The following is a 22,555-nucleotide window of genomic DNA, read 5'->3' as shown; positions in this document are numbered from 1 at the left end:
TATTCTAAGCCTTGGTTCTTGTATTTTCACTGGTGATAAGTTGGAAACTTTATGGTAGACCTGTAGCCAATCGATCTAATTTTGACAAGTTATACACCAAGCAAACATGCATCTAGAACTAGCATTGTTTGCAGGTCACCCCTACCCTATGCCATGGGTATATGACTACCCAGAACTCTAGTTTAAGCATCAATCCTGGAAATGATCGGTATATGACTACCTAGAACTCTAGTTTAAGCATTAAGTTACATCATTATTGACCTTACTTTGGGATGCTATGTATGAGATTGGAACCTTTTGTAAGGTGTGATCAATGTGCTATCATAAATGCAAAGCCAAAACCATTTTGATGAGATCATGATCCCACTAATACTATTTTGCCTTGTTAATTTTGCACCCACAAAAATGATAGAACCAGATATAATATGCCATCAATGCCCATATACTAACAATGCTCAAGATGAGCCACTTAGAGGTAGAGTTTAACGACTTTCCATATAGGTAGATTATCTCTAACCTCATTTTCCCTATAGGTAACTGATTAGGTTCATTTTAGAGTCTTATTTCCAAATATGTACCTCTATGTTAGCTTTTTGCTTTATTATTTGCCTGTTTATGCTTAATCTTGTCAATTTTGCATAATTTTAATTAGTTCTTGCATCTTCAATGAAATTATATCTAATCATATCCAATCACATCAAAATGGAACAATTAATCATATTGCTTGTCTCTCCTAGAGGAATTAAATTGAACCAAATTGACTATTCCCCAATAAAATGTTTTGAAATGGTGAATGTATAAGTTTGTAGTTTACTTTCCTAGACTAGGACCCCATTTCGTCAACATTTCACTATGAAAGCATAAATATTTTTTCTTGAAGAGAACATCTTACAGATTATGCTTCAATGTATAACACATTTTCATAATCTATCATTTGACTTCACATGGATAAAAGAATTTACATATTCTAAATCATGATCTGATGATGTGAACAACTCATATGCAACTATATGGCATGCAAAGCATTTATTTTAACATACACTTATTCATTCACATTGCAGGGATAACAATACAAGGCTCACATATTGGTTTAAGAGGATGCCATGGTCTCACAAAGTAACCAAGAACCATATGAAATGATATTCTTGAATCCACACACAACTAGGGAGGATCCATGCGATTATGTATGACTTCCCCCTTGTTTGTTTAATTGGATTAGCCTCCAAGACATAGCTGTCAGTAATCACTAAGAATGTACAAGTGGATCGTAGCTATCCATACAACAAACACTTACCCCTATCCTAAAATTTTCCCAATGTTTGATTCCTTATATACACTCATCCAAGGTTATCTATGTCGATCTTCGTGAGGAATCACATCACAACAAAGAAGGCAACATTTAAAAATAGCAAGAGTTTCACTAAACTACCAAAGATCATAAATATTGAAAGAAAGAAAAAATAGTACCAATAATAAGTCAAATAAATGTGTTCAATTCCAATAGAAAATCAAACATAGCCACAATAACTACACAATAGAGAAAACTCACAATAGTGATTAAACTAATTCAAACAAGATAAAATAAAATTGTTGGCCCATGCAACAAAGATGAGAGATCATCAATAATTGAAGGAAACTTCACAATCCTTAAAAGTGCACATTACATAACTATACAACTAGAAATTGTGGCTAAATAGAGTGAAGATTCATCATGACTCCAATAATAGTCCCTCATGTGTGCATTTGTGGCATGAACACAAAAACTCCCACATGGCATGGCCATGTACCTAATGGAGAAGACATGCCTAGGCTACATGCCCAAAAAACATGACTATAATAATAGTCCCTCATGCATGCATTTGTGGCCTGCACACTACAAATCCTAACATATCATGGCAATACACCTCATAGAGAAGACACACCTAGGGCCACATTGCACATAGCAATGTGCCTCACAAAGAAGACATGCATAGGGCACATGCCACATAGCAATGTGTCTTATGAAAAAATGTGCATGCATGTCACACACCAAAGCTATATGTATACATCATGAGGCACATTCATATGTTATCAAACACAACCTATTGTATCTAACATGAGTTCCTCTCTACATGTGTGCAAATCTTCCAACACTAATCGCCACTAAGAAGGAATAATATAAAATGCATCTTCAAATATTTGTGTGTGTGTGTGGAATTGTGTCTTTGAACCCGAATCGCTACCATCAACAGCATGTAACCATCACCTACACTATATCAAAACATAAGTATGGTGTGACATCATATCTATTTGCATAATGTCAAAACACATGCAAACATGAAAATCATCATAGCATGACAAAAATCAATCTCCACATGTTGGAACAAAGATATAAATAAGATAATAGGGTAAGAGGAAACCCATACCAAGAACCACATACCAACTATCGGCAATGCCATCAAGATAAATGTAGGATAGGATACCACTATGAGCCATCCAATGGTCCATTCTATGAGGAGAACTAGGGGATACTATCTTTGAAAGGTGTGGTCAATAGAGATAATCCCTACTAATGCCACAATATGTCACCATAGCTTCTTGAGTTTTCCATTCTTCTACTTAACACCACATTTATTGAGTTCCTCAACAACGAGGTTGGTTCTCAATAGGATGCACAAACATGTAAACACACAAGCATGGTTTCATCATACTTGTACAACAATACAAATTCATTTTTCTAGTTAATTACTTAGTGTAAAAATAACTCCATTACATAACATAGGGCAATAATCACAATAAGTTTTCAAATAAACTGCCCAAACATCAATTGGAGTTACCCTTTCTAAGGTACAAACATAATTTATTTATAACTTCAAAATTAAAATAATCACAATACATCAAAATAAGTTCAATAATGCATGGAAATAGACAACATGATCCATAATTAAACCCATAAATTACCCTAATTTGATATGCTAATAAAATGGTGTCTCAAATAATAGAGATTATGTTGGACCTATAATAGAGATCTGGACTTTGTTTCATCATACACAAGCATAGTTTCATCATACTTGTATCCAAATACACCATCCATAGATAGGTACTCAGTACCACAATCTCATGGGTACCCTTTTAGCTGAATTTACCCTATATTTAGGTGAATCTACCCTTGTATCATTCCTTGATCTAGTATGTCATTCCACCAATCAATAATTTTTCCATATTCTTGGGAGAATACAATATCCCTTACGTGAATATGCCATATCCTTAAATGAATCCTCCTTGTCATCATCCTAAGTCCTCTTTTTGTTAAGTCTTATCCCTTCAACTTTAGGAAAATCCACCTATCCTTATGTGAATCTACTTTCTCTTAGGTGAATCTATTTCACATAAATCATTTATCTTATCCATCTTTCTTATGCAAATGGTGAATTTTTCCTATCCTTAGATGACTACACTCCCATTTAGGTGAATCTATCTAGTTTTAGTCTCCTTCCATTATTTTGTCCAAATTTGTATCCTCTAGTTTACATGAATCTACTTGTTCTTAGGAAAATCAACCCTATCATTCTAAGGAAAATTCAACTTGTCATCATCCTTAATCATCTACCTTTCAAGTGTATAGTCCATCCATCCTTGGGAGAATCTAACATATTATTGAGTTCAAATCCTCATGAAATACATTCATGTTTATCTCAATGATGGCTCCAAGTGCATCTACGTATTGCTTGATCTTCATGGTGATGGGATTCACTTTCATGAATATGATGGGGTGTTCAGCAAAACAACATGTGGTGGGGGACAACAGAGGATGGGATCCTACCTCAGATTTCAAAGGATGGGCTTCCTGCAAGATCTTCCATGTTGGAGATAATCTCTGTAATATTGCCTTTCCCTTGTTATAAATTTGTTCAGAAATTTTAGTAAGCCCTTTGATTAGGGTTTATAGGTTATATATGTATGGATGCTATTGGTTCTTTCATATCTATTTAAATCCCATATGTAGATATTAGATTGGATCTTTCACCATGCCCTACGCCATGGTGAGTGCTTGCTTTTAGATCTTGTCAATCTCTTTTGAGTAGCTCTTTTAATCGACTTATGGCAGTCAAAATTGGGTTTGTGGAGAACTTACAGAATAGGTCTTTCTTCTAATGAAAATTTTAGGTTAGATAAAGTTTGGCCTTTGTGCCCAGAAAAATGATGGCAAACAACTACATTTTGACATTTGACAGGGTTTGCTTATGCTTCCTCTCAACAAAGCGTATTGGAGCTGAAGAGTCGAGAAGAGTTTGAGAATTGTGATGTGAGCAATCCAATCAAGGTATATGATGGAGGGCTTGATGCAGTCCCACTCATTGAAATGGGTGACAGATATTTTACCAGTGGAAATGTAGAAGACTGTCAACGTGGAATGAAAGTGCACATTAATGTTTTATCTAATGGACTCGACAATGGCCAATCTGACAATTTCGATGTAGTTTCAGATGGGCTTGGCAATGTGGCCAAAGATTTGGGTTTAGATTTATTATCAGATGGAATGGAGCATTATATTGCTACTTCTGTTGGTGATGATTCGATGGAGGAGGGGGAAATAAAGGAGGTAATTGCTGAAGGGCCCACATCATCACGAAGGCATTTATCTGATTGCCCTCCATCAATTCTCATAAACCTCACACTCTCCATTTGTGGCACTGTTATCACCATGCTTATCTATGCCATGCTTTAGCTTATCAACTCTTTGTTTGATTAAGAACATATATATGTATCTTGTACAACGTTTGCCAGCATCCTCCTTGCGTGTGCCAAAATAGGAGCTTTGGAACAAGGTATGGACATCCATGAAAGCATAATCGAAGGGGGTTTTTTGTCAGAAATTAGTTGCAAATGCTCCAATAACAAAAATCACAAAATGGGGTAGCATACACATGGCATGTGAACTGTATGATGGAATACCTCAAAGAGATGTCATTTCATGGAATTTTAAGATCGCAGGATATGCACAAAATGGATTAATTAAAAAAAAAACCAGTTGCCCTTGATTGCAAAAAAAAATTAGTTGCCCTTCATTGAAAAACAAAGAGTTCCTTTGATTGCAAAAAAAACCTTACCTTGCTTGTGCAGAGATCGCTCCGATCGGGGGGGGAGGGGGGGGGGGCAGGGAGGCAAGATGGTCACCGCTTGCTTCAGCCAGTTTGCTTTCAAAATGAAAATGCGTTGTGTTTTTTTTTTTAAATAAAATGCCTGAGGTTGTCGGAATTCCGACGAACATGGGCATGTTTTTAAAAAAAATCAAATTTTCACACAATGCTCCTTGTCCATCGGAAACCTCTGTCGGAATTTGACCCCAAATGTATTAGTGTAAATAAGACCAATGAGCTCATGGCTCTTATTACATTTATAATGGCTTCTTAAAGAAGCAAAACACCAACAAAAACCAAAAGGAGGAAGACCTTAGAAGGGTGCTCCTGCACCACATGTCCTAATGGTGTTTACATGGGAAGCTCACTAAGTTACGTGATCTTATACGAAATACAATCATAGATCACTATAGCTTGCTAACTACAGCGTATACCTCGACTATATGAGCATGAACTATTATCGTGGATCCATATTCTTTATTCTTTATATATGTTGTTGCTTGCAGGTATAATGCTCCGTCCTTGGTTCCTACTGCCTCATCCAAACTCGATAATGGTTTATCTCTAACTACGGTATGAACTTGTCTCAGGATATGATCAACAAAAGATTAAGGAGGATGTTCCAAGTCATGCATGAAAGGACATAATCCTTGTCTGTTCCGCAAGCAATACTCAAGACAACCTGATCCATTATATCAAGTTGCTTGTATTAACTTGCTATATCAAAATTCATGTACGAAATACTCAGGTCATCGTGAATCATTATGTCAAGTTTCTTGCATTTTCTTACAACATTTTAAAGCTCAATGATGAAAAATAAAGCACTATGGATCATAATTTCATCTCATTTGTATATATTGCATTCCGTTGCATTCCACCCATCCATACATTCATAATAGTTGCATATCATGCATACATAGTCATAACAATGCATACTCTATTTTACTCATCTTCTTCCATAGGACTCGGTCCTAGGTCCTCCATATCTTCTATCTAACATTGAATCCCCTTCTTCACCCTCCCTATCGTGGTCATCATCATAATCCCTTCGTCGTTTCCCATCAACCCAATCAAGCCACCTTCATCACCATCCATCTCTAAATAGGACGAATTGCGCTTCCATCCTAAGTCATCCTCTAAATCAAGCATGTTACTCTATCTACACAGGTACACTGACTCACACACACCTAGACTCTCAACAGATACTTTGATCAAGTATCTTCGGGTCTCAACAGGTAATCGATCATGGTAATCTTAGACTACATTAGGCATTTATCATAATGACCTAGTCTCAAGGGGGCTGCCATGATTCCCCACAACCATCCATCACATGCACACACTATCAATTGATCAACCAATCCAACACAATCACATCGGACAATTACATCAATTGTCTGGGTCTCAATGAGTATTTTGCTTCCTATACCTTGACTTCATCGAGCAATTACATCAATTGTCTAAGCCACATTAGGTCACTTTGATTCACTTACTCAGACTTTATCTTGTCCAAGCAAACAACTGACATCAGCTGTCATGCTTTGACTCGACCAGGGCAATTTAACCGATTGCACCAGATTGTCCAACCAATTTTGATCAATTGTATAGCATCAATCCAAACCACTCACTACATCTGCTCTATATATCTTGTATGACCTTAGGGTGCTCGCTGGCTTGTTGTTTCTTCACATTCACTCCATTTTCTCCCATTCTTTCACCATTAGTTGCTAAAATCTTCTCTTCTACCTCCCCTCCACTTCTCATTCTTTTTCAAGGGATTGACCAATTTTTTTAAATTTTTGACCCATCTCTTGAGGGGGCATACCACCCATTAAATTAACATTTCATGGGGTATACCACCCATTAAATTAACATTTTATGGGGCATTTCTTCACACCTATTTTTCTTTCTTTGAAACGATGTGATAAACTGCACTGTCTCAAAGAGGGGAAAATGTAGTCACATAAATCTATCCAGTTTAATTAAATGAATATTTTCTATTTATTTGATTAAAAAGCCACTAGCCAACAGTTAATTAAACTAACATTTGATTAATTCATCTTCAAACATTCTCCTATTTATTAAATAAATTATTCAATTTATTTTAATTAATTCATTCAACCAAATTCACAATCAATTAAATGAATAAATCCTATTTATTCAATTTAATCCTCTTTTCCTCTTTTAAATAAATTAAATAAAACATTTATTTAAATCATTATTCCCCCCCAACTTGCATTTTCCTACAAATGCAAGTTGCAACCACAAGTTGAATAAATTAATTTTATTTTAATTAAAATCCTATTTTTCCTCACCCACCAAATCCACTTGCACTCCTAAACCCCCTTGTAGATTCTTCTAAACCCTTCCTAATTATTCTAATCCATCCCCTAATTATTGTCACTTTCCTAAGCAACTTGGAGTCACTTCTCAAAGACTCCAAAGTCTTTGAAAAACATTTAATGCTTTACGTGTTCAACAAGCCAAGCCTCTAAAGTCTTCCAAACCACTAATGGCTCTTACATGACCATTTTGTTGGCATTATGTGAACTGGTATGAGGACATAATGACATTGTGTGTTGTCATTGATGTCAATATGATGAAGAGAAGAGAACCGATATAACACTATGAACCGACATTTGTGCCAAAGTGAAGCGGTGTGTTTGTTCAAGGTGAACCGGCATATGGTTATGGGAACTAGCACATGGAAGCTTTGTATGACTACCGGTTAGTAGTCTCAACTTCAGGGTTTCCAGTTGGAGTGCTTCAAGCCTGTGTGGCTCAATCGGTGACTTTGTGTGATGAGTTAGCATGATAAAGAAGAACAGATCGTGTTGCCACATAAGCCTTGTGTGCGTGAAGGATCTTGCATGAAGGAGACTATTCCTAACTACCTCGGGAATGTCTGAAGTCTGTAAATGGTGATAACGTGTGATGGGTTATCAGCTACCATGAAATCAGTGGAAAACGAACGATGGAGAATGTCTTGAGATTGGATCAAAACTGTTGCATTTAATGCAGTGCGCTCAATGGTTGGGATTGAACCGTTTGAATTCCTTAACCTAACAGGTTTAGGGTTTAGGGTTTATGCTACCGACCTATCTGTTTTCCTATAAGGTCGATGTTGTGATTCTTTCTGAGGTTGTTGGCAAAAGTTGTGTGTGTGTGTATCCAAGAGAAGAAGATACGTGATTCTTGCCAGACCAGAGGAGAGAAGTGATACCTGCAGAGTCTAGGTGCAGAAGGTGAAGAGGAGTTTAAGTGGATTTGCATTGGCATTGAGTGCTGTTACCAGATCATTGTAATACTTGTTGATCTCTAACCACCTTAACAGTTGGAAAATCCCTTAACAGGGTAGCCTTAACTGGCTTGTTGTAATTCCTTTAACAGGGTGACTCAAAACCATTGAGTTCTTGAAATCCTCTAACAAGGTAACCTTTAACAGGGTTTAACCCTTAACCGGGTATTCTAGCCATCCCTTAACTGAGTGATCCCTAACAGGATCGGTTCCTAACAGAACCTATTGTATTAGTCTTTAACCAGACAAGGCTCCTAACAGAGCAGACTTCTAAAGAGTTCAAAAACAAGCTTGTGGGTATTCATCCCCACTATGTTTTTCCCCAGTTGGGTTTCCACGTGAAAAATATGTTTGTCATGTGTGATGTCTTCTTCATGTGATGCTATGTTGCTTTCTATCAAACGGTGAATCATGTTCATCTAGTTGCTTATATATATATCTTTGATGGTAGATTACCTGTTCATGCATTAGGGTGAAATGGAAATGAAGTGTTAGATTGTATGAGAAGATAAGTGTCAACCGATTTAGGCTTGTCTCAGTTATTCTAGGTTTTGTCGGTTGTACTTTGTTTAAGGACCGATGTTACTGTTTGTTTGTCAATGCACAGTGTCTGCTGGCAAACCGGTTTAAGAGTGTGTTTGTGTCTGTACTGATTCACCGCCCCCTCTCAGTACCGGTTTGGTACTACCCGTTCATCATTGAGTTATCACATTTATGGTTAACCCTTAACTTAACCCTCATGTGACTCATGTGTCTCCTCAAGCATTTATTGCTTTGACCATAGTTACCCCTTTTACCTTTGCACAAGAGTTTATCTATTGGATTAAAGTTTTATTCTTTGAATAAAGAATTTATTCACTCAACCCAACCTTGACCTTAACTCCCAAGTTAACCTTCAGGTCATGTCAAATATTTAATGCTTATTCCCTCTCCTCTCAACCTATCTCACATTGACACTTGTCATCCTGGGATTGGGTTGAAAGCCTTCACATGGATTGAATATCATTCAATCCTGACCCTTGTTGAGATTACTCAATCTCAACCATCCATTGCTCCATTTTTCCTATAAATAGAGCTCATTTCTTCGTACTCCAAATCTTGAAAACTTGTATGCATTTAATCTATAGTAAATTTTAGAGAGCATTTAACATAAATCACATATATTGTCATTTTGGACTAAAATAAATCTTAGTTCATTTTCATAATATATCTAATTAGTTTGCTTTACACTTGCATAGCATAGTTAATCATCTATAATCTTGTACCTCCATAAGGCATCCATAGTGCAAAAAGTTGCTGAGAGCTACACTAATTTGGAACTTGGAGAGGAGAGAAACAAAGGAGAAAGAGCTAAGAGCATGTTAGAAGGCATTTGGAGATGTCTTGTGGTATTTATTTCCCTAGTTAAATATTTTACCATGTTTTTAGTGTCTCTTTTGATATGCCTGCTTAGATTAGTTTTTGGTTGAATAACACTAACTTGGATATTTGTTTCTTATTGTTTTGTGTGTTATACGACCACAAGCTTTAATCTAACACTTGTCCATTTCGCAGAGCATCAAATGGAATTATCTATTATTTATCTTATCTACCCCTACCCACCCTTATATCTCATTGGACCACATGTCATGATTGTGTTCTCTCATTTTCCTATGGCCTTTCCTTTATATGTAGGCCCATGTACATTGTACTTAGTTGAGCATTTTGCATCTTGATGAGAATACAATTTGTTGTTGTCACATATTATTTCTCTCTCATTCTTGTGCTTTCCATTGTCACATATTATTTCTCTCTCGTTCTTGTGCTTTCCATTGCCTCTAGATTTTGCATTTTGGGTGACTACCTTCATAGCAAATTCTTACAATATGATTATACATTTTCTTATTTCTATCACATGATAGAAAAGAATAAAATTCTTAAGAATTATAATTACATATATTAAATTTATAATATTTTTATTTTTAAAAAAAATATCATAATATTTAAATAAAAAATCCACAAGAGATTTACTTCATCATAAAATATAAATATAATGAATATCCATATACAACCTAAAACAAAAACATATAATATAAAGTATAACATATTGATAAAATTTATTACATATTTTAGTACCCATTTATATAATTGAATAGCTCATATCCCCTATATATATATATATATATATATATATATATATAAATATATATATATTTTGGTGAGCTGATTATTTTAGCATTAATAGAGTAGATTAAGAAACTTAACCCTAACAATTGAGTTTTTTTCCAATAAGTTAATTGGATAAAGCAATAGGTATATATAGTTGAGTCTATAGAAAAATGTTGAGAGGAGTTCTTCAAGTCGTTGCATTTTTGTAGTCTTTGAAAAGGAAAGGCTTGTAATGACGTGGATAGTGCTCATCTATAAGCTCCTCTGGTGCATAGACCTCTATTTCTTCTGAAAAATTCCAAAAGAAAGCAACAGAAAGTCGAGGTTCCCTCCCTCCATATGCTACACGATGCTCTACACTCCAACATCTATCATTGCTCCATATCTACAACCAAAAGAATATCAACATTCATCTGAAGAAAGGATTGATAAAACTAGCTTTAAAAAAACTCTGGAATTACTATACCTTTAGAGAATTTCCCATGATGACAGTGAATGATCCAACAAGAGGTTTTACAGTGAACCATTCACCTTGTTTAGAGCGCATTTCAAGACCACCCACTTGGTCATTGTACAGAATTGTCATCAAGCCAAAATCCTTATGCTCCTTGAAACGAATGGCACTTCCATCAACTTTTTCACACACTGAGAAATAATTGAGACCAATAACAGCCTCACAATCTACAAAATCGGTATAGAAATGTTTGCTGAGGCCTAGACCTTGAAGAATTAGTTTTATTAGGGAATTTACCAGATTGGCTAACTTGGAACTGTATGTTCTTAGGGTCTCGCTGCAAAACATGTACAAATTTTTTTTATTATTATCTACTGATCATGCATGATACATTAATTAGGAAAATTATAAGATTAGATGTTCATAAAAATAAGGAATTGAAATAGATTAAATGCATTTGTATTTAGTTTTGAGTTTGATTTAAATAAGTTTGTTTTAGGTGTTAAGGTTATTTGTTGTCTTAAAATTTTATTCTATATAGTTGATTAGTTAATTTATCTATGCACCATTTAATGTCATCTATGTGAGTGTATAAGTGATCATGTTATCTAGGAATCTAATCACATTGATTCTTATAGTCTAAAAATTGTTTGCTTTAGTTTTCTAACATTTGAATGTTGTAAGGATTGGCAATGATTACAAAAAACTTTTAGTGAATCTATTGAATCATGAGTTTTATGTTCTCATTTAAACCCCTAGTTGGACATATTTAATGGTATTGAGCAAATGATTGAAGATAAAATGTATGAAATGCAGCTAGAATGATGTCACAAGCAAACAACTACAAAAAATATTCCCCTGTAAGCTCCTAAATCTACTCTTTTTTCTCATATTTTGATATAATTTCAAATGAGTGATGAGTATCTTTAAAGATAAAACAAAATTCTTGGTAATAACACATCTCTCAATTGTGAGACATCTTAATATTTTATTATCATTTTTTTAATTAATGATTTAAGCTTTGAGGGGATTCATGTAAGATGATTCTATTAAAGGTGGCTAGATCAAACCCCTTTAAATAGAACCCCCAAAGGCTAGATGATTCTATTTCTTCTAAGAAATCTCAAAAAATACACTTAATCCACATAGATGTCCTTGTTTCAATGAAAAATTAGTTTTCATATACACTAAGAGAAATGTGTTTTTTATGAGTAGTGCCTATTTTACATTTATAAAATAGTGTTACATGTATTTAAAAAAGGTGTGTGGAAAGTCAAACCCCTAAATTCCATATGAGGTAACAACCCAAAACATTAAAACATAAAACAAATGAGCATAAGCCACTAAGTAGCAAGAGAAAATTCAAAAGGAGGAGGATCCTAACCATTTGATTTACCCCTTCATCAATGGGTCTAGAGTGAAAATAAAAGGGTCGCAACCTTCATTACCATTATTAACATTTTCATCTTGAGTTTCTTTAGTAACCACAAGAGAAATAATAGAAAGAGCCAACCAAAGAAACATGTTGGAGTCAAGCTAGCTTGTATTTACACCAAAAGGAAGTGGCAAGGAAGAAAATAAATATGTAGTAGACTATGACCAATGCCACTAAGCATGATCTCTTCTTGGACAAGGAGTGGAAGCCTAAAAGTGATCCTCCTAACTTATTTGCTTAAGTTAAAGTGAGATAAGCCTCAGAAAATCCTAGCTCAAATGGGTAGTCCTTCGTGCATACCCTAGATTGTTCAAACAATTCCTCATCATATGTATAATGTGCTTCCTATGTTCTATCCCAATAATGGACAAAGTGCATGAAGACAGATAAGTGCTTTCAAGAATTATGTAGAACTTCTTCAGAATGTGTCGCATGATATCATTTGTATCTTGTATTGTAGCTTGTAATGTATCTTGTATCATATATTCTATCACATGTATGTAATTGTAGTTATTTATCTAGATTCTTGAGTCTAATTCTCCATCAGATTACATTAGTTCATTAGCAACAAAATAAAAATTATTTCCATTCTAAAAAGAAATAGATAATCATCTTATATATTTTTTAAAGCATCAATTACTTAGTCACCTATCTTTATCTAATTTATTTATTCATTATATTTTATCATTTAGTTAGTCTCACTAGGTTTTTATCTTCTTTATATTTTGGCTAACCTTGGCATATTTACCCCATCTAGAGCCTATCCGTAGGTAGTCATTAATTTGTTTAAATGTTTTAGATATGTCAGTTTGTGTTTTATCTACTAATATTATGATCTTCAAGTAATTTATCCTTATATGCCAAATAAACTTCCAATACTCCTAGTTCTTTTTAGGTGAAGTTCTAAGTTAAATCCTTCTCTTCCAATGACTTCTTTTAACATCTCATTTACTAAAATCTTACTACCTCCATCTACTTTAATTACAATGAAACATATGGTTGTAAGTCTCAATTTGAATTGATTGAAAATCAAAATCAAATTAAAATTATTATAAAATTACAACTCCTAGAGCAACATATTAAAAAATTATATGATGACTCACAATCATATTTACTATACAATAAGATTTAGTCCCTCATTGTGACTAAATTATATTGCATGGACACTTTAATTAAAATTATATAGAATGTTGGAAACACTAATACTATTCATTATACTTCCAATGACCTTCTATCTCATTCACATGCATCCTCCACTATCCCCTCTTCCACCCAATTTTGTGCACTCCTTATCCATCTATTAATTCCATACATTTCACCATCACTTAAGCATTGCTCATCTATCATACTTCATCCCATATAAATAAAATATTTTAAGGAATAAAAATGCACACATTTCATTTTTACACCTTTTCTTTACATTATGTTGCACAAATATCATAAATACATAATCCTAATGCTAAATTTGACCTATATAGTTTATAAATTGAATCCTAACCTAAAAAACATCTACCTAATCTAATTAAATGTCACACTGGTATGGATTAATCCATATTCCTAGTTAATCTAACATTATGGACTAGGTCACAATTCAAACTTCAAATATTTCACTTTAAATCCAAACCTTTCATAAAATAATCATCATCTAATTGATGCACACATCAAAAACTTAAAATTGAGGAATTGTGGATGTTTATGTTTTATAATTAACATTCATCGATTGCTAGTTAAAAATGAAGAGAAAAAATTGACTCTAAAGTATGTAAAATTGGATTTTATATTCAAGCATTGTGTCTTTTCATTAGTCCATCTTGATCTAATTTATTTATTCATTTTATTTTATCATTTAATTAGATCTCACTTACTCTAGAAAAGCATTTATTTTCTCTAAATTTCAATACAACTTGATATATTTACACCATCTAGATCCTATCCCTAGGTCATCCTTAATTTGTTCTAATATTTTAGATTTATCATTTTATCATTTCACTACTAAATTTTGTTTTCTTCAAGTCATTTCAGCCTTATATACCAAATAAACTCCCAAGACACCTAGTTATTTTTAGGTGAAGTACTAAGTTAAATGTTTCCATTCTAATGGCTTCCTCTACCATGTCATTTTTTTGAAAACCTAACCACATCAATATACCTTAATGGTTATGAAACACATGACTATGATTCTTACTTTCAATTGAATGAAAGTCAAAAGAAAAGTGAAATAGTTGTGAAATTGTAACTCCTAGAGAAAGATATTAAAAATTTATATGATTATGTGCAATCAAATTTTCTAGCTAACAATATTCAATGCCTCTTTGTGGCTAAATCATATAGCATGGACATTTTCATCAAAATTAGCTAGATTATTGGGCATTGTAACACTCATTGTGATAATTCCCATGACCTTCAATCTCATTCACATGCATCCTCCACCACTATCTCCTCCCACATCTAGGTCCATGCATTCCTTATCCATCTATTCATTCCATACTGTCCACCATAACTTTATCACTACTCATCCATTCTACTTCATCTCTTACACCTCTAACCCTTAAGAGATAAAAGTGCACACTTTGCACTATTACATGTCTTTTCTTTACATTATTTTACACAAATGTCATACAAAATGATCCTAATGCTAAATTTAAGCTATATAATGTATAAATTAGCCATATATCCAATTATCATCAACCTAAGCTCATTACATATCTCATTGGTATGGATATATCCATATAGTCAATATAACACTATGGAATAGGTCATAATTCCAATTTCAAATATTTCACTCTAAATCTAACTCTTTCATAAAATAATCATCATCTAGTTGATATACATGTTAAAAACTTAGAAGTAAGTGATTATGGATGCGTATTTTTTGTAATTATCGATCAAATGGTAGTTAGAATCACTTAGAAAAAAATTACTCCAAAACTTAGCCAAAGTTGAATTCTACATTTCGGCACTACTACTCACATTAATCCATTATATCTAGTCACATTTAATGTGTGGTATCTAAAACTTGTTAAACTCTAAATATTTGACTACTCTCAAGACCATCCTAATATTTTTCCTCATATTTTCAAGTAGGCCCCACCATGATTCTAAGCACAACCCCATTCAAAAATAGTTAAAAAGGAAACACAAGAATATTTGGAGTTTCACATCAATAATAAAACAAGTTGTATCACATAGACTAATTCACACAAAATAGCTCAATCTAGGACTTGGACGCATGACATGACCTTATCTATAATATTAATAATTTCTACACAATTATGTTATATTTCTCTAATCATAGTTATTTATCTAGACTCTTGATTCTAGTTCTCTATCGAATTACATCATTTCATTAACATTAAAATCAAAATATTTTTATGCTAAAAAGGAATGCATAATCATCTTAAAGCTTGTTAAATGTATCAATCAATCAATGAATCAATCACATATATTGATTTAATTAGTTTATATTCATTTCATTTTATGATTTATTAGATATTTCTTATTCTAGGAAAGCATTTATTTTTTTCTACATTTTGATTAAGCTTGACATATTTATAGCATATACAACCTAGCCACATGTCATTATTTATTTGTTTTAAGCATTTAGATTTTCCATTTTATGATTTCACTAATAAATCGTGTATTCTTGAATTCATTTCAGCTTTACATGGCAACTAAAGTCTCATCAATCCTTATTCTTTTTAAGTGAAGTTTTAGTTTAAATCCTTCCCTTTCAATAGCTTACTCTGACATAACATTTATTGAAAACCTAACTATGTATGTAGACCTTAATCATATGAAACATTTGATCATGATGCTTACTTACTTTGAATTATTGAAAATTAAAAGAAAAGTGAAATGGTTATGGAATTGCAACTTCTAGAGAAATATATTATAAAACTAGATAACAATGTGTTGGCAGCACATAATTATATTTTCTACATAGCAATATTCAATGTCTTCTTATGACTAAATAATATAACATGGACATGTTAATCAACATTAGCTATATTATTGAGAACACTAACACTCCTCATAATAAATCACATGACCTTTCATCTTATTCACATGCATCCTCCACTATCATCTCCTCCCACATCCAATTCCATATATTCCAACATCACTTTAGCACAACTTATCCATCCTACTTCATCTCATATACCTTTGGGACTTGTCTCATGTACTTCTTATTATATTATTACTACTATTCCCATTTAAGTATCTTCCCCACACCTCCGTCTCATTTATTTCTTCACTCCTAAACGATTATGTCCTCCACAACAATTATATCATATTCTATTTACCCATAGCCTATTACTACATATATCCACCTTCCATCATCAAATGTTTTGATTCTTCACTCCCAAATGATTATGTCCTCCACAACAATTATATCATATTCTATTTACCCATAGCCTATTACTACATATATCCACCTTCCATCATCAAATGTTTCAAAACCTTAACTTCAAGGCATCATAATAGATTTAAAAGTAAGTTTAAAAATCACCTTAACAATCTATCTTTTAATTAAATAAAAATATTTATTACATAATTCACTGGTGTATGGCATTCTTTCTTATATTTTTCTAATGTAATTCATGACTCTTAAATTCAAATAGTATTATAGAAAAGGAAACCTATTGACCCATTTATGCTAGATTTATTATATGAGAAGACGTTCACAACAATTGTTTTTAATAAAATTTAAAACAATATGCCTATTTCCATATGGATCATCTACTCTTTTGTTGATTTAGCTACTACCTTCAATGTCTGAAACTTCCAAAACTCAAGTATGTTATAAAGATTATCTTTACGAAGCTACAAAAGGTGTTAATTCATACTTTGTATGACACAAAAATTCATGAATATATTTTTTTCATCCATATGCCTTTTCAATAATACAATTAAAATTCTATTAAAAAAATTACAGAAACAAATCGGACATACCAAAATTTAGGATTTCCTTGTGGCCATAGCTTTTGTGCATATTGCTGAAGTGAACCAGAAGTTAGTACTGCTGGGAGACCCATGGCCTCGCCAGATGAAAGAGCACCGGGCTTTAAATACCCATCAAATGAATGAGAAACCGCTCTTTCTTTTACTTGGGGTGGAAGATTGAACAGATCTCGAGAAACTGAGTCCACATTGTGCACAAGCTCCTCTTCTACTCCATGATTGATCATCCGGAAAGCTCCCCATTGTTGGCCAGCTTCTTTTACTTGATTGCACAGCCTGATCTGAAGATCAGGATCACCTTCTTCCAGCTCTGATCGAAGAGCAGAAACATCAATTATTGGGAGCTCAGCCATAGTCGCAGGGACAGATGAAAAATTTCACAGAGTTGGGTTAGGATTTATGATGATGAAATAGAAATTAGGTTTTTGCACGAGATAGAGATTACTTTATTTGCTCTCCAATAATTCTCTGGGACGTGATTACTATTTTAGGGTTTATTATGATGAAATAGAAATTATACCTCAGCTTGAACATGAAGAAGATTTTCTGGGACGTTATTACTGTTTTTACTCTCCAATAATTCTTTCGTGTCAGAAAATTATTCTATAGTTGGTAGATACGTGCAGACTCTATTTCATATCTGTACAACTTGTTCAAAATGGATTAAGAGAAATAACTCTGACTGGGATAGATGAAACAGATATTACTTTGTCTGGAAAGATATCTTATAATTATAAAAAGTAATCTGATTATTGCAACAATATTATTAGTAATATACAAGAGTTTCAAAAATATAGATAATAATTGAGTTGCTTAAGTATCATTTGAATGTAAAGCACGACAGCTCAGCAAGGACATGAAGCCCGCGAGCTGCCAGCCCAGCATCATCCCTTATGATGTCGGAGCCTTGCACTCAGCAAGACTTGATCCTTGGTGGGCTCATTTAGAGCCTTTCAACTTCACCAATAGACCAAAAACCCATTGACTTTACCTGTCATTTACATGTCCAATTGTTTCAAAATTAAATTTTTATTTACCAATATTTTGATGTCATTAATTTTCTGACTGTTTTTGCTCTCCAATGTATGGAAAAGTATGCTATTGTTGGCAGATACGTACCGACTCCTTTTTCATATCTTCAAAATGTCCTCAAATTAATGAAGAGAAATAATTCTCCCTGGGACAGATGAAATTAGAAATTAGTTTCTTTGGGGTAGAGAGGTCAAGTGCAGCTGACAATCACGTGTAACTGCTGGTATAAGCTATTTCCATTAAGGGGGAGAGAATAGAATATTAATTTGTCAAATGCAAGTGCATTAAGTATCCACCTCAACATTTGAAGGGCGATCTGACAAATCTTTTGGGCCACATGAATATCTGAGAATACCCCACTCCTCATGCAGCTGACACTCACATGGGGCTGAAGACTGAAGAGATCTCCACAAACTGACTCCACTATGTTTACAACCTCGTCTTCAACTCCATGATTCACCACACGGAAAGCTCCCCACTTCTTTTACTTGATTGCACAGCCTTTGAAGATGAGGATCACCTTCTTTTAACTCTGATCGAAGCTCCCAAACATCAATTATTGGGAGCTCTGCCTCTGGATAAATCATAGTTAAAGTGAGTAGATTTCTATAATTTATGAGACTGTTTGGACTTGATTGTGTGAATTTTTTTGATATCCATGTTTCGAATCATTCTATGATCCATCATCAGCATTCAGACATAAACCATACCATAATTGCTGGGCAGATAAAAATTTATCACAATAGAACAAGGATTTTCTTTGGTTAAATGTAGCTGACAGTCACCTGTACGTACCATAGACCGCCCTTGTAGACCTTGGAAAAAACATCGTCTGTATTATACTATTATTTTTCTTCTTTGGATAATGCATTGCACTCTCTACGATATTTAGAGAAAACTGTCCCACTGTCCCACTGCCCCGCAGTCCCGCGCTTCAAAGCTGCATCCGCAGCGGCTGCACAAGGTGCAGCTTTGCACCTGCTGAGCAGTTCTAATAAATTTTATTTATATTTTTTTGTATAATTTTTAATATATTTTCTTAATTTTCAAATGAATATTAGTGTAGTATAACATTAAGGTTTATGATTGATGTACATTAAAATAAAATAGTGTGGATTTTTGTGATATTTATTTTTTATTGATGTTTTTTTTCATTTTTCATTTTTATTTTAATTATACACAGGAAAGATTATGCAAAATGATATAATATTATATTAGAAAATTAATAATAAATAAAACATGAAATAAAAAGATAAAACAAATATGGATGTCTTAGATATAAGCATTATTGATCTATATTTAAATATTATGAAGTCTCTTAATTTTAAAAAATAATTCATCATAAAATTATCAATTACTGATTAAAAAAATTCTATATTTATTCAAAAATGTGAAAAAATTAGATATAATTTTTAAATTAAAAAATTAACATTTTGTTGCCATCTTTAATTCATAGAGAGGAAGTGTAATATGTCATTTCGAATCATTTTGAATCTTTAGGTCACTAGAAAGAAGTTATACCTTGCTTTCACTTCAAGAAAATAGGGAGTCCTAAGTATGTAGTTTAATAGATGGATTTATAAATAAAATAGTTACTTAAAGTACCAAACAAAAACTATAGTAAAATATCAAGAGGGGTGACAACAACATTACACTTTCAATTCCTAAAGTAGTATAATGATTGAGTTATAGGCCCTCTTCAAACAAATTGAAATCAAGAACATTTATAATTGTAGAATTTGTCATAATTGTAGGTTATATAAAGGTAAATTGAAACTAAATATTGAGTAGATTGATTAAAATTAATCACCTTATATTTTTAGTCATAAAAGAAAAAAGTCAAAAACATGTCAATAATTTGATTAAGGTTGCTTAATTATGGGATTGAGATAGAGATTCATTAATGACTACAGTACAATTTTTTCTTTTAAAATGTACCAAAAAATTAGAAAAGTTAAGCTATCTTTGCCTAGAACTGATTAAAGACTACAGATATTTGCTCCCTTGCAATAATTTAGAATAAAAAATGAAGATAATTCTATTAATGAAGTTATCTCAATAATAAATAAAATAATATAAACAATGAGTCAATAAATAATTAATAATATAGTGGGTCAACAACTATGAACACCAATTATAATTATATTAACTATTATCAGGCCAATGAGCCAATTTTGTACATATATAACAAGTCAAAAGTATAATACGCTAATGATGTCTCTATCTTGTGTAATGCCCCACCAAGAAACCCTAGAGGGACAAAATAACATTCCCAAAAGAGAGTGATTTAAAAAACAAACAAACTATTAAGTGAACATTTTTATAGCATTAGAAGGATAAAATTAAACTATAATGCACAAGCAAAAGATATCTACTAACTTTTCCCTAAGGTTTCTCAACATTGTTACTAATCTTAACTTACTACATTTGAGGAATTAAAACTAAACAAAGATAACAAGCATATTCCAAAATAATGACTGAAGAAATCCATTAAAGCAAATTATTAAACCATAAAATTACATTGCATAATATACATACTTTCTAAAATTACATTAATTAAAAACCATTAATGATTGTTTATCATGGCATACAAGTAATGAAAAATGAACATGTACACATTTAAGTTCAAGGTCAATGTTTCCATTTTCTGACATGAAAACCTATTATCTAAATCTCATAACACTTGCATCAAGATTACAACATAAATGCATCATAGTTACATCATAGTTACGACACTTGTCATGAAGGAATGTACATAAAATAGTTACATCTGATTCTAACATAAGTACACCATGGTAAATGTATAAAATCTCCAGTTGACTCATTGAGCTGACCAAATCCAAGAGTAGAAATCTAGAACATGAACGAGGCCAACCCATGCATAGACATGTTCAAAATACTCGATGGAAGAAGGCAACTACCACCCGACCATGTGGAACCAGAAGGACCACCCCCCATGCTAGGAGATAACATAAGGCTCTCAAGCACACAAACAAGGAAACACAACACATGATCTAAACACATGTCTACTAGGTGGAAACACAATCAAATACACAAGATAAAACTCCAATCAAGAACACTCCAAAGGCTACAAACACCTAGTAGGACACTAGTGCTCACAAGGGGACAATGTCATCGCATAACTTGATATGGGTTATCTTGGTAGGTCTCCATAAGCCTCGACCCCCATCCTAGGTTATCCTGGCAGCCTCTCCCGACCCACAGCCCCCATTCAAGTCTCATGCAGAACCAACATACCTTTCAAGAGGACAAGGTAGTTGACTATGCCATTCTAGGACTTCTTGCCTCATCTTGAGCCTAAACGATCTCTCAAGCCATGAGCGGGGCACATTAATCTTATTTAATATGTTTAACTACCCAACCCCCTAATACATTAATTAGGTTATCACTTGTTAAGAAAAACTTCCAATGGGTTATCCTGGCAGCCACTTTGGGCCCTAACCCACACTTGGAAGCCACTCCCCCTCATGATACTAAGCCTACTCAAATCCAACCATTATCTAAAACCAAATAATAAGATCCAACCAAATCTTAAATAACATCACATCTCAACCACATACACATCAAATACTATAGCTGCCAACAAGAGCATATGCAATGTATATCCTTGTTTGCTATCAACATTACATAAATCATCATCATGTTACATATTACATCATGTAAACATATTCTTGTTACAAATATACATCATTTGTTGTAAATAGGTAATCATAAAATACAACTAATCCATAGCACAAGATCTGGAGAAATAGAAACATCCAACACACTCACGAACATCCAACATAGAGAAAATATCCCAATGGAAGAAAATACATCAACCACCCAACCATGTGGAACCAAAAGGAACCACCCCCCGTTCCCAGAGAATGATATAAGGCCCCACACACACTAAGCTTAGACTGACACATAATTCCCAAATAACACAATAAAATATCATAACAAAGATCTGTCAACACAAGACATAGGCTCAAATAAAACAAAGCCAAATACCAGAGACTGACATGAAACAAGGCTAAGAACAAGGACACATATGTAGGGAAAGTGTCATCACATGTTGTCATCTAGATCTACAACCATCCTTACAAGGAACC

The 22,555-nt window shown here is 33.4% G+C and overlaps 2 protein-coding genes across 2 annotated transcripts; one reads left to right on the top strand and one right to left on the bottom strand.

Moving 5' to 3' along the window:
• Positions 1-3,746: 3,746 nt before the first annotated feature.
• Positions 3,747-4,708, top strand: LOC131064931 (blue copper protein 1a-like). The gene is made up of 2 exons (XM_057999272.2): positions 3,747-3,858; positions 4,215-4,708. Exons 1-2 carry the CDS (start codon positions 3,747-3,749, stop codon positions 4,706-4,708), a joined length of 606 nt encoding a protein of 201 aa, XP_057855255.2.
• Positions 4,709-10,750: 6,042 nt separating this feature from the next.
• LOC131064930 (2-oxoglutarate-dependent dioxygenase AOP3-like) lies at positions 10,751-17,764 on the bottom strand. Its single transcript, XM_057999271.2, has 3 exons — positions 17,403-17,764; positions 11,030-11,354; positions 10,751-10,948 (listed from the first exon to the last, which is right to left on the bottom strand). Exons 1-3 carry the CDS (start codon positions 17,762-17,764, stop codon positions 10,751-10,753), a joined length of 885 nt encoding a protein of 294 aa, XP_057855254.2.
• Between the last annotated feature and the right edge of the window lie 4,791 nt (positions 17,765-22,555).

The sequence above is a fragment of the Cryptomeria japonica genome, chromosome 6 (genome assembly GCF_030272615.1).
Source record: "Cryptomeria japonica chromosome 6, Sugi_1.0, whole genome shotgun sequence".
Taxonomy (NCBI): Eukaryota; Viridiplantae; Streptophyta; class Pinopsida; order Cupressales; family Cupressaceae; genus Cryptomeria; species Cryptomeria japonica.
The sequence above is the reverse complement of the archived record's forward strand: the minus strand, read 5'-3'. Positions and strand labels throughout refer to the sequence as shown.

Coding starts and splice junctions, on each gene's coding strand:
- LOC131064930 (XM_057999271.2), bottom strand. CDS start 17,764: ATGGCTGAGCTCCCAATAATTGATGTTTCTGCTCTTCGATCAGAGCTG. Junction 11,355..17,402: donor CAAGGAAATCCTAAATTTTG/GTATGTCCGATT, acceptor CATGTTTTGCAG/CGAGACCCTAAGAACATACA. Junction 10,949..11,029: donor TCATGGGAAATTCTCTAAAG/GTATAGTAATTC, acceptor TTTTGGTTGTAG/ATATGGAGCAATGATAGATG.
- LOC131064931 (XM_057999272.2), top strand. CDS start 3,747: ATGGGGTGTTCAGCAAAACAACATGTGGTGGGGGACAACAGAGGATGG. Junction 3,859..4,214: donor CCATGTTGGAGATAATCTCT/GTAATATTGCCT, acceptor GACATTTGACAG/GGTTTGCTTATGCTTCCTCT.